General features: G+C 40.0%; 1 protein-coding gene across 1 annotated transcript in view; it reads right to left on the bottom strand.

Annotated features, from left to right (window-relative positions):
* The window catches only part of MAML2 (mastermind like transcriptional coactivator 2), a 167,364-nt gene that overhangs the window by 153,544 nt on the left and 1,139 nt on the right, over positions 1–12,681 (bottom strand). Inside the window, exon 2 of the mRNA XM_063430524.1 lies at positions 11,920–12,481. Coding sequence (XP_063286594.1) covers positions 11,920–12,351 — 432 coding nt within the window. The 5' untranslated portion in view covers positions 12,352–12,481. The remainder of the gene's footprint in view (positions 1–11,919; positions 12,482–12,681) is intronic.

Here is a 12,681-nt window from a genome sequence, read left to right as displayed (position 1 = left end):
ATAATTACCTTGCAGGGTTAACTCCACCTTTAGTAGATGCCTACCAGGCAGCCACTAGAGGCGCTTCCCGGTGGTTAGCTGACACTGGACGTCCTAGAGCTCTGCTTTTCTATGGGGAAGTACTAATGCGATCGCGGCGGAGTGGAAGAATGAAGGCAGAGCCTGACCCAGCCGAGTGACATCGGCGCTGGATTCAGGTAAGCGACAAAAGGGAGTTGGGGGGACGCAAGCGAGGAGGGCGACACTATAAGCTAGGAATACAATTTTGTATTCCTTGCCTATAGTTTCCCTTTAAGAAAATAGTGTGAGCTAGCTCCTATGAGCCTCAATGGTGAGGATTTTAATGTAGCTCTCTTTTCTTAACTTCTCATAGCAGCTACCTTATTAAGCAGACATGTTGTATAGTTTAGTCTAAAAGGTTGTTCTTTTTCCTCAAAAGCATCACTCATCTGATCAAAATTAGTAAAGAAATATAAACCAGACTGTTAAGGAGTTCTGGCAAACTTCAGGATTCTCACCAAGGAACTCTGGGACAGTTTTCAATGCATAAGGGGTGCTTCTGGCCCAAAAAGGGCTAAAGATGGTGGTCACCACAAGAAAGAGTAAGCCAAAAGATGCACTCAAAAGAAAGATTAACTTACGGTATGTGTATTTATTGCAAAATAATACAAAACTAGGCTATATCACATGAAATCTTTTAATCCCAGTAAATCATTACTATTTCTCCTTTTACAGAAATAAACAGAGTCTGGTTAGACTAGCTGGAACCTTTATACTATATCACTCAGCAATCTGTTTAGAACGAGATCACACTATACAGCTTTTATGATATGCTTCCCTTTCATAAATGTATACATTTTTGCTTTAAAGGAACACTATAGCGTTAGGAAAACAAATATGTATTCCAAACGCTATAGAGCCCTAGTCACTGTTTAGGTGACTAGGGCCCCGTTCTGTGGTGAATTAACCATTTATTTGCTTCCCTTAATCCAGAGTCGGGCTCCCTCGGCACTGGTGACCTCTCCTCCTCCATCGATGTCAGCTTCCGAGTGGAGCCGAATGCACATGCGCGGCCAGAGACGTGCACGCACTAAAATACACCCATAGGAAAGCATTACTCAATGCTTTCCTATGGGGATCTTAGCTGACACTGGACTCCATGAGGAGTGCGATTTACTCCATGTAAATCGCGGAAGCGGCCTCAATGGCTCTCAGGGAGACAGCCACTAGAGGCTGGATTAACCCTGCAGTGTAAACATAGCAGTTTCTGTGAAACTGCTATGTTTTCAGCTGCAGGGTTAAAACTAGGGAGACCTGGCACCCAGACCACTTCATTGAGCTGAAGTGGTCTGGGTGCCTTTAGTGGTCCCTTAAAAATAGATGGATATTTTTATCATTTTTGTGGAGGATATTTGAGTTGTGTTTCTAACACAGGAAACAATGTAAACGTGACTTTACATATTATGGCAGGAAATATTCCATCCAAGTAACTAAGAATGTTACATTTCTAAACTATATTTATTTTATTTGTTTTCACACTATCTGCAGGAATATGTAAACTTGGTTTCCAAGCATAGGGTGAAATACATAGAGGGCTGCTGGTCTGTTGGGTGATGGGAGGGCTCACTTGTCACATGATTAATTCACGACAAGACACGTCTGTGTGTGTCAGACGTAAAACTCAGCGTTAAAGGGATATTCCAGCTTCAATACAGCAGTTGGAATTGTTTTACTACAGCTGTTATGTATAAGTGATGTCACATACAGCCACACACTATTGTAGAAAAAAAAAAACAGAAAAACTACAAACAAAACACAACTACGTAAACACTGAACAGTGAAATTACTGACATTTGTGCTGTAAATGACACTAATAGCAAGTGGTTTAGGTGAGAAAGGTGAAAAGGTTTAATAAATGGAAAAAGGTGGAATCTTTAATAAACGTTTTCTCCAAACTGCCGAACTGGTGAAGAAATATTGGTATAAAATATGCTCAATTTTGTATGCTCAGGTTTTTTTATTTACCAATTTTACTTGAGAGCTCCTTTTAAAACATTTGCATAATAATATTAATGTTGAAACACAGCCTGGAGCACTGACAATATTCTGTTTCACATACATGCTAATTCTGTATTTCTCACTATTTTAACCAATGCAAATCCTTGTGTGAATAATATCCCAGTTATCTCTACATTCAACGATAATAGAGACAAACAGAGTGGAGGAAAGACAGGCTTAAAGGAACAATGTAGAGTAAGAAATACAAACCTGTATTTCTAATGCTATAGTGCTCCTCTGTCCCTAGTACTTTATAGCCCTACTATGTACCATATACATGAATAAATAAAGGATTTTAATTACCTTTGTCAGAGGAAAGCCGTGCCAAGGCTCACCACTACACCTTCCCCGATGTCATGGAGGAGGCATAGCCTCGACAGTCCAATCCTATGGTCCACTTATGCCTCGTTTCTACTGAGCGGATCGGTTCGGGTCGGTACAGTTTGGAAGGTTTAGAATGGACCGGCCCATTCTGGTGAGTGTTTCCACTGCAAGTCAGTGGTGTATCTTGGTTTTGTGCTGCCCTAGGCAGGACAAAACTCAGACACCCCCCCTCCCCCCGCGCGCGCGCGCGTCACCCCCACCCAACCCTTCCCCCCTGCCCCGCCTTCTAAATACACACACATTCACTGAGAGATACGCATACACTAGCTAACACACACACAGTCAGACACACACAGTCGGACACACACACACACTAACAAACACACACAGTCGGACACACACACTAACAAACACACACAGTCGGACAAACACACACTAACAGACACACACAGTGAGACACACACACTAACAAACACACACAGTCGGACACACACACTAACAAACACACACAGTCGGACACACACACACTAACAGACACACACACTAACAAACACACACAGTCGGACACACACACACTAACAGACACACACAGTGAGACACACACACTAACAAACACACACAGTCGGACACACACACACTAACAGACACACTGTCGGACACACAGTCAGACACACACACTAACAGACACACACACACACACACACACACACTAACAGACACACACATACACACTAACACACACACACACACAAACTAACAGACACACACACACTAACAGACACACACACACTAACAGACACACACACACTATCAGACACACATACACACTATCAGACACACACAGTCAGAGACACACACTCACATTAACACATTTTTTTTTTTTTATTTACTCCCCCCCCCCCGCCTCCCTACCTTTGGGAATGCTGGGGGTGGGGGGGTTCTCCCATTCCCTGGTGGTCCAGTGGCTGCAGGACGGCACTGGCGGGCAGGCTGGGCGGCCGGCGAGGGAGCTCTTCCCCTGAGCTCTCTGCTCAGCTCCCTCGCGCGCCGCCCGCAGAGTGAGGCTGGGAGGCGGAGCCGGAATATGACGTCATATTCCGGCTCCCAGTCTCACTCTGCGGGCGGCGCGCGAGGGAGCTGAGCAGAGAGCTCAGGGGAAGAGCTCCCTCGCCGGCCGCCCAGCAACCAGCAACCAGCCCAGCATGTCTGTTAGCCGCAAGGCTAACAAGACATTTGCCTTGGGCATTTGGGGGCGGCGTTTTTTGCCGCCCCCTGGAAAATGCCGCCCAAGGCAAATGCCTTGTTTGCCTCGCGGCTAATACGCCCCTGCTGCAAGTCAGACCTTCACGGCCATGCAGGGTTTAGAAAAAATGCTCTTCTTGTCCACCAATCAATGGATTGTATAGTAGCTCCGCCCTAACCGAACCATTCCATTTCCTATGGCCCTACATCTGAAGCAGGACCCTCAATGGATCGGTACGGTTTGCTTGTATGGACTACTTTCATAATGGAAACACCCAAAATAGCGAACCGTACCGAACCAAACCGATCCGCTCAGTGGAAACGAGGCATAAGAGGAGCATTGGGGACCTGATTCGCGGGCTTCTTCGAGGGAAAGTATTGTATTCAATGCTTTAATTTTGGCTTCTGCATCACATGACTGAGTGTTACTCAATTAGTGCCATAAATGCTCGTCTTGTGTTTGTTAGCATGACAGCCACTTGATGTGGAAATAACCCTAAATTGTTCTAAAAAAAAACCAGAGGGCTACTGCACTATTCACTATAGTGTCCCTTTAAAAAAATATATCAAGGCAAAATAAGAGTCTGAGACTGAGACCATGGAAACGAAGAATTGAGAAGGTGGCAAGAAGCTACCAAAGTCAGGAAAACAACAAGAAATTTGAGAAATGATGGGAGTCATAAGTGAATATAGAGAAACCAATGGAACGATCGGGGGATACCCAAAACCTGATAGTGAAAGGGGAAAAAAATACAAATTAACAAATATCGAAGACTCCGGTGAATGGAGACAATGAAAAAACAATTATCAGGAATAGACTAAAATATTTAGCTAGAGGTATTAGTTTGATGAGTGGTCTACAAAATATCTCTTGGAGAAACATAGGAGATTGATGGAGAGATGTATTATACTGTACTCTATTGTAGCAATGCAGTGTTTGTGGGCCCAGGACGTACTTGAAAACGAGAAAATTTTTAATGTATCCTTCATGGTAAAATATTTTATAAATAAATACATAAATAAATATTGAGGGATGGAGAGACATGGGGATTAAGTGATAAAACTGAGTAGATGGAGAGATAATTTTTTTTAATTCTGCTGACATTTTGGGACGCTGCATTTCCAAAAATGTCAGCAGATTTCTTATAAAGAGCTGTTAGTCTTTAAACATTTTTATTTCAATTACTGTGTCAAAACATCTGTATGGGATAAAATTATATTTGTCCTTCTACACTATTTTTAAGTTATTGCAAGATGGAAATGTGTATTATTTCTCATAATTTATGTCACTCTCCTAAATACGTCTGCAACAGATGATCAAAAAAATCTGTAATAGTACATTATTGTACACATAAAATATTTTCACTTAATTTTCTTTTTACTATATATTTATTAGTTAAGTAGTATAAAATGTGCAATTGTTTGCAGGAAATGTACTCTAAAAAGAATTCCTTGCCTAAACATACATTTATTAATTGGTCCTGGCATGAGAAAGTATACACACCACTTCAACAACTTGCAAGTGTTAAAATAATAATGTTAAAAAAAATCCCAGGACCCAGTGCCATTGTGTAGTCACTTCTTGGTATGTGACTGGCTGACAAAAGTAATGTCTATCATAAAACCAAACCAAACAAAAATCTTGTGCAATGAATTTACAGCTGCCCTTGTTGAAGGGAACAAACAGTAGCATACCAATATCCAAGTTAAAATCATACAATACGAGCACGTTATAAATAAATAATATTAAACAAATAGAGAGTAGCATAACGCCAGTAACTAGCACTGTTTGAAAATCTTCCCGAACGACCTCACAAGAACGTGTAACTCAATGCAGATAGAGAGAGACTATAATTTGTTATATATCCTATTCAGTCTGCTCACAGTAACTTAGCAGGTAAAAATGAGAGGAACTTTAATTTATACCACCCCCCGTATCCCCCCAAAAAACGAATCCCTTGCAGATAAAAAAATATACAACCTAAATTAAAACAAAGGTCTCCATGCGCATCACTATGGAGAGGCTGGGGGGCTACAAACTCAGATATGAGGCTTCTCAGCTCCAAATCTCTTTGGTCCTGCAACAAGCATGCCCCCCCCCAGAATAGCTAGTCCTGTGCTGTCTTCCCTGCCCAGTCTGCACTGTGAATATTGGCTGGAGACTGCAAAGACTCACGGAGCAGACTGGGAAGGGAGACCACCACAGAGCAGTATACATGTAGCAATGTGACATTCCAGGCTGCCTGTAGGGCCAAAGAGAATCGGGGTGCATGCTGGCAGCTCAGTGTAAATAGAAACACAAGGAATATTATGTCATATCTCTGCACCCCTATCACTATGCTGCTCACAAGCCCATGCAGGAAACCAGCCTTGCAAGAAGAGCTGCCCCCAGCACCAGTACCAGAATCCTTCATTTTCTAGTGTGTGTATGTCTATGTCTGTATGTGCATGTCAGTGTGTGCCTTTCTGCGTGTGTGTCTGTCTGTGAATATATGCGTGTTTGTATCGGTGAATGTCTGTCTGTGTCTGTGTATATGCGTTTGTGTGACTTTGGCTTTATGTATGTATCTGCCAATGCAAGTATTTAACCGGGAGTCTGTGTCTATCTATGTATGTGTTTTGGAAGGGCCAGGAGTGATGGTGCTTCATGGGGGGGCCAGGGGTCACCAAGCATATTTTGATCCTGATTACATCCGGTTTGCAACCTGAGGAAGCGTATCTTGGTGAGTTTACTTTCCAAGGTTGCTGGGGATGGCCACACAAAGCTACAATTAGGGTTAAACACGAAGTATTAAAAACAAACAAACCCACAAACTGCACAGGAATACCAGATACAAGTCCACTTATCACAACTATTTGTCCTTGAATGTTACATCTGTCTAGTATTGAATCTAAAATAAACATGTTTTTTTTCTCTTAATTGTTCATATTTATTCTAGCGATATTGTAAATCATGACGGTTGGAATAAATTGGAAGCAAAAACTAATGAAGTTCTATATAAAATAAATGAGTTTCCGGTTTTAACAGAGATGGTTTCAAATTGCATCAAGCTGGGCAGAATAGTCTTAATTGCGTCCATTGAGTCATTTATCTTAAACAGGATTTGTAGAGTGTCTATATTATGTCATGTTTGTGTTTACATAAGTGTGAGCCATTTAGCGCAGGTAAATCACTTAAGCTTCCACATTATGCTTTTGTTGTGTCAGAACCTACAAATTGTTCCAAAGCATTCATTCAATGACCTGCACATGGATCAGTCAAGGTTATAAGGTGCATATCTTTCAATCAAGTGTAAGTAATCTTGAATGGAGTAAATCTTGACCTGAGGACCTGGTAAATATAATGGTAGATTAGCAAGTCTTTGGCATATTTTTCGGTACATTAAATTATAGCACGTGAGGCAGATGCCAATATTTAAGGTTGCGTGACAAAATACTAAAACTGTGTACATATCCGATTAATTTTGATTGCCACTTGCTGGGTCACTGGGATGGAGCAGGAATCCCCTTGATGAAACCCAACGGGTATGATTTTAATGTTGACCAATCATTTAAACGATGGTGCAATCTATGTTTAGAAACAGGTCTGGCCAACTCATGCCTACATTGGAATGCTGACAATGTTCCCAGGTTTGGTCGTCTTACCTTATTTTAGTACCAAGATCATACCTCAGAAAATTGTGAGATATTACATTTGGAGGGCATGGTCCAAATATGTTGTTTTAGCACAAATCAACGCAGACCTGGTTGGCCAACAAATTTCCATTGGAACCATTTTTTTTTTTAAATACACATCTGACTTGTAATAAGTGACATTGCCATTTATGGTATTGAAGTGAGAAGAGATATATTTAAAGTCACATATATATTGGTGTTGATATATGCATTATGCTTATTGGGTATAAGATCATACAATGCCACCCTTAAGGAGATGTGACCGGAGCACCTGTGATGGTCTACAGTCAATAATCAGATAACCAAAAGGCCAATAAAAAACACTAGTATTCTTGACTGTAACATTCAAACGTTCAAACCTTGATTACAATGATTCTGTTAATTCAAGACATAAAAAACTTAAAGAGGACAATATTTTTCATCTGGTAACATAGAATCACATCAGCCTTCACCTCACATCAGTCCTCTGAGGTTTGTAAAATCTGAATCATTACCTTGTGTAATATTAACGCTAATTATTAAGGCGGCAGTTTTTTTAAATGTTTCTAGAAAAATTATTTCTTATGTACATTCCAAACAGTTCATCGTATGCTTGCGCGCTTGCTAGTTCTCACCCTTTTGTTAACACCAAATTGTTTTTACCAATTTGCTCAAGAACATTCTGTTCCTATATTAAACTTGCTCCAGAACACATATCTTGGAATGTTGTTTACATGGACATTTACTCAACTCTCAAACCATAGCAATCCACATTGCTACGTTACAACCTAGGTATAGATCTATCAAAGTAAGTAGAGAAGAACATGTTCTGTGTACTCAAGGCTTTTAGTCCATCAACTGGTACCCAAAGGTGAATGTTCTTCTTGATAGAACCAGAAACATGATATTCATCAGACAATGGATCACAATAAGTTGCTCACTGCAGGGGCACCACTTTCCCCACTGCTATTAGGAAGAAACGAATTAAGATATTGTGAAAACATTTATTATTCTTTTGAAACATTTGTGTTCATTCAGCTTAAAGGGACACTATAGTCAACTGAACAACTTTAGCTTAATGAAGCAGTTTAGGGGTATAGAACATGCCCCTGCAGCCTCACTGCTCAATCCTCTGCCATTTAGGAGTTAAATCCCTTTGTTTATGAACACTAGTCACACCTCCCTGCATGTGACTTGCACAGCATTCCATAAACACTTCCTGTAAAGAGAGCCCTATTTAGGCTTTCTTTATTGCAAGTTCTGTTTTATTAAGATTTTCTTATCCCCTGCTATGTTAATAGCTTGCTAGACCCTGCAAGAGACTCCTGTATGTGATTAAAGTTCAATTTAGAGATTGAGATACAATTATTTAAGGTAAATTACATCTGTTTGAAAGTGAAACCAGTTTTTTTTTTCATGCAGGCTCTGTCAATCATAGCCAGGGTAGGTGTGGCTAGGGCTGCATAAACAGAAACAACGTGATTTAACTCCTAAATGACCGTGAATTGAGCAGTGAAATTGCAGGGGAATGATCTATACACTAAAACTGCTTTATTTAGCTAAAGTAATTTAGGTGATTATAGTGTTCTTTTAAAAAAGGGATCCTCTAAGCACCTGAAGTAGTTTTAGCACGTAGATCATGCCCCATGCAGTTTGACGGCTCAATTCTCTGCTATTTAGGAGTTAAATCACTTTGTTTTTGCAACTTTAGCCACACCTCCCCTGGCCAAGACTCACGCAGCCTCCATAAAAAAGCTGTCATTTTCACAGCATAGTGTATTTACTTTAGAAGTTCTTATCTCCTGCTCTGTTAATTGAACTTGAATCACATACAGGATGCTGCTTGCTGATGTAGGCTCTATCAAACAATTAACGGAGTGGGAGATAAGAAATTAAAAATAAACGTACTGTGGAATATTTTCAGGAGGTGCGAAAAGAGGTTGTGTAAGTTACAGGTGAGGGTGTAGCTAGGCTGAACAAAGTCCTAAATGGTAGAGAATTGAGCACTGAAACTGCAGGGGCATGAGCTCTACACCAAAACCACTTTATGAGTCTCAAGTTGTTATGGTACTTAGAGTGTCACTTTCTAAATTTGGGTTATCATAATTGTGCCAAGTATAATAAAAATTGTGTTTTTGAAAAAAAAAACTAAAAATAGTTTAAAATGGTTTAATAACATGCAGAAAATTTATGAAATAACCGACTTTAAACATCTACCACTGAATGTGGTACATCCAGACTCACTTTCATGTAAAATAAACTAATTTCTTAGGAAAATGTGACACAGATGCAACAGATTCATTTATAAATCTCTCGCACACTACTCATGGTTCTGAAGGAAACTGCATAATGTGTTTAATTTGCTTGACAATTTATTTCTATGTGAGCTCATTGGCAGGTCCCTGCCTAAAATCAGTCATCACTGTATCACACTGCATTATTCAGAAATTTCACATCAGAAAACATAGGCAACCAACGTGAATCATGAAGGATGAGCCATAATACACACTTACAAGCTAGCTGATTCCATTTAGGGAGATCTTCCAGTTTGTTAAAATATACTCTTTTTTTTTTTTTTTTTTTTTTTTTTTTAGAAGTTTGGAGTCAATGACTACCCTGATAATCAGCTGACGTAAGAATCAGGCTACCGACAGTCAAACAAGTACAAACTGTGAACGGCCTATAACACGTTGGACATTGTTGTCCACCCAACACACAGCACATATCACAGCTGGCATCATAAAAAGAAGAACAGAACGTTTTACAGCCAGAGGAGAAATGCATCTTAAAATTAGAACAAATTATCTCAGATGATAATTTATTAAAGCTTAGATCACAATCAAAACTGATGCTGGTGTCACTATAATTTTAACTCACAGCATGCCAAACAGGAATTCATGTTCGCTTTTCCCCTTACAGTTGGCCAACCCTTCTTAGACAACTGTTGGTGGTCCCTCAAATAATAAAAGTCCCTAAAGTTATTGGAAATTTATACCAGAAAATTACTGCTGAATCACCCAATAGGCATTCTGAAAATCCCATGCGAGGACTACCTGTCTATGTGGTCCTGCTATTTGGTGGATTGGAGAAATTTGAAGATCTCCTTTACCGGTCAATAATTATTTTCTATGGACTGAGAGGTGCCCCAATGCGCATTGTGTGATACAGAGCACAGGTAAATTAAATTTTACACATGCCCTATAACATTCAGGCACATGTGGGAACATAGAAAAACAAAGTCTGTAACCCTCTGGTTGCAGGCAATATACCGCTATCAAGGGTTCTTGATCTACAAGAGGTAGATACTTGGTTACTGATGGAAACTTGCAAGTCCTCTCTAACTTGACGTTCAAACGTATGAGTCTACAGGACATCTGTTGGTGGCAAAGGTGAGTTTCAGATTAATTCTACCTATTGATATTGAGGGACCCTCCTGCTTTGTGTGTCTTGCTGAAAGGCAGTCTGAAAGTGGCCTACAAATTTGATAGAAACTTGGTGAAAAGCTTGACTGGAAGGGCTAAGGAACTGAGGGTTGATTGAGGGACTTACAGAAATAATTCAGAGGGTTAATAGAGCAGTTAAGACACTTGGAGTTGTTCAGAGAGTTGGGCAAGATGGGAAAAGGGAGTTTTGAGGAATTTTAGTGGTATTCATAGAACATCAGAGATGGAAGAAGAGTAAAAATGGGGAAACACCAGTAGAATTAAAAAAATAAATAAAAGTGTGCAAAGAGACAGCATGGGAAAAAAAAAGACTATGTATATGCACATGGAGGAGTGGAAAAATGTCTAAAGGATAATGTAAATTAAATGTGGAAAAGATTAGAAGAAACGAAAGGAAAGTGCAAAAATAATGGACAGAGATGAAGATGACGGTAAAGAGACTGAAGCATATTTTTGAAAAGACATAGAAAAGGGAGGAAGGAGTGGGCTAGAGCTGGTCAGATAGTTATGCAGAGTACAGTGTATGTGGTTAGTTTTTTGGCACTGCAAATCATAGGTAGGGCATAGAATTATGGATCATTACAAAATATAGGCCAGAATATACACATTGGAGAACTGTATGTATCAAATAACTCATGGCATTCCGTTGCACCAAAACGGATAAATCTCTTAATATTTATGTCTGGCAAAAGCAGTCTCAGTCAGCAAATGGGATCACTCTTTTCACACCCACTGGAATCATTAGCTTGAATCTTGAACTGAGATTATAGTTTGGGTAAAAGGGTTGAGGATAGTATAAAAGCCCAAGACAGGGTACCTTACCTTTAACACTCCATATGTTCCACCTGATGCTTTATCAGTATTATGGCTACAATAGCATTATGGGAGAAGTAGTCCACAACATCTGGAGTGCCGAAGGTCGCCTACCCCTGCCCTAGGATGCTATGGAGTCTTAGACTGGTCAGATAGCTATATTTTTATTTAAGGAATATAAGTGCCTATAACTTGTGACAAATTGAGAACAATCAATTGCTACCTGAGTCTTCTTGTAATTTATAGAACTAAAACCTGATGAGCTACTTCTATATTACTATTAGTACCATTATATTAATGTTATATTGTAGCAACTGAAATGTCCCAAGTGCATATAATATATACCATAGTATGACCCAAGTAAAATAAATAAATAATTACTTACAGCAATGAGGGCCGAGTTCCTTTGGTCAAGGCCATTAGATGTTTGCTGGGACTGTTCCGCTTTAATCTCATTGCCATTTCTGCTGTTGCCCAACAAGTGTTGATGTTGTTGTTGATGATGATGATGATGATAGTCAGGTGGTGGAGCATTCTTTACGTGCTTGTTGGTTTTCCTGGTGCCCTGGCCATGTTGCACTAGAGTGAGCAGCTGTAAAGTATTTTCTCTTTCTCTGTCCGAGCTCTCAGCCCTACTTCGCTCATACCGACCCTGGCAATTTCGATGATGTTCCCGGCATGCGGCAATCCGAGCACGTAAGCGTTCCACAATAGCATTGTGAACACGTGGTGTTACTGTCCCACCCCCGAGGAGCCCAACTCCACCCACTATTCCAAGACTCCCTGGTGTAGTTTGAAGGGGAGCTGTTTCCCCCATGATTCTTCTGATGTTCGGAGGCACTTTTTCCGAATAGATGGAGTAAATACAGAATAACAATGCAGTAGATTATATTTTACTGTGACTTTTATTGTCACATAAGTGGAGTGAGTGTCAGGTGACGAATCTGCTGGAGATACAATAAAATACATTTCATTAAAGGGACACTGTGCAAAATCCTAAACACCAGATAGCATGATCACTACAGCAAGCTATACCTTAAAGTCAAAATAATGTATGGTTCTATAAACAAGTGGCAGCAATTTTTTTTTTTTTTAAAACAACTAAACGAAAATCTGATGAAAATTAATTAGATAACAGTTAACAAAT

The sequence above is a fragment of the Pelobates fuscus genome, chromosome 1 (genome assembly GCF_036172605.1).
Source record: "Pelobates fuscus isolate aPelFus1 chromosome 1, aPelFus1.pri, whole genome shotgun sequence".
NCBI classification, from domain to species: domain Eukaryota; kingdom Metazoa; phylum Chordata; class Amphibia; order Anura; family Pelobatidae; genus Pelobates; species Pelobates fuscus.
The sequence above is the reverse complement of the archived record's forward strand: the minus strand, read 5'-3'. Positions and strand labels throughout refer to the sequence as shown.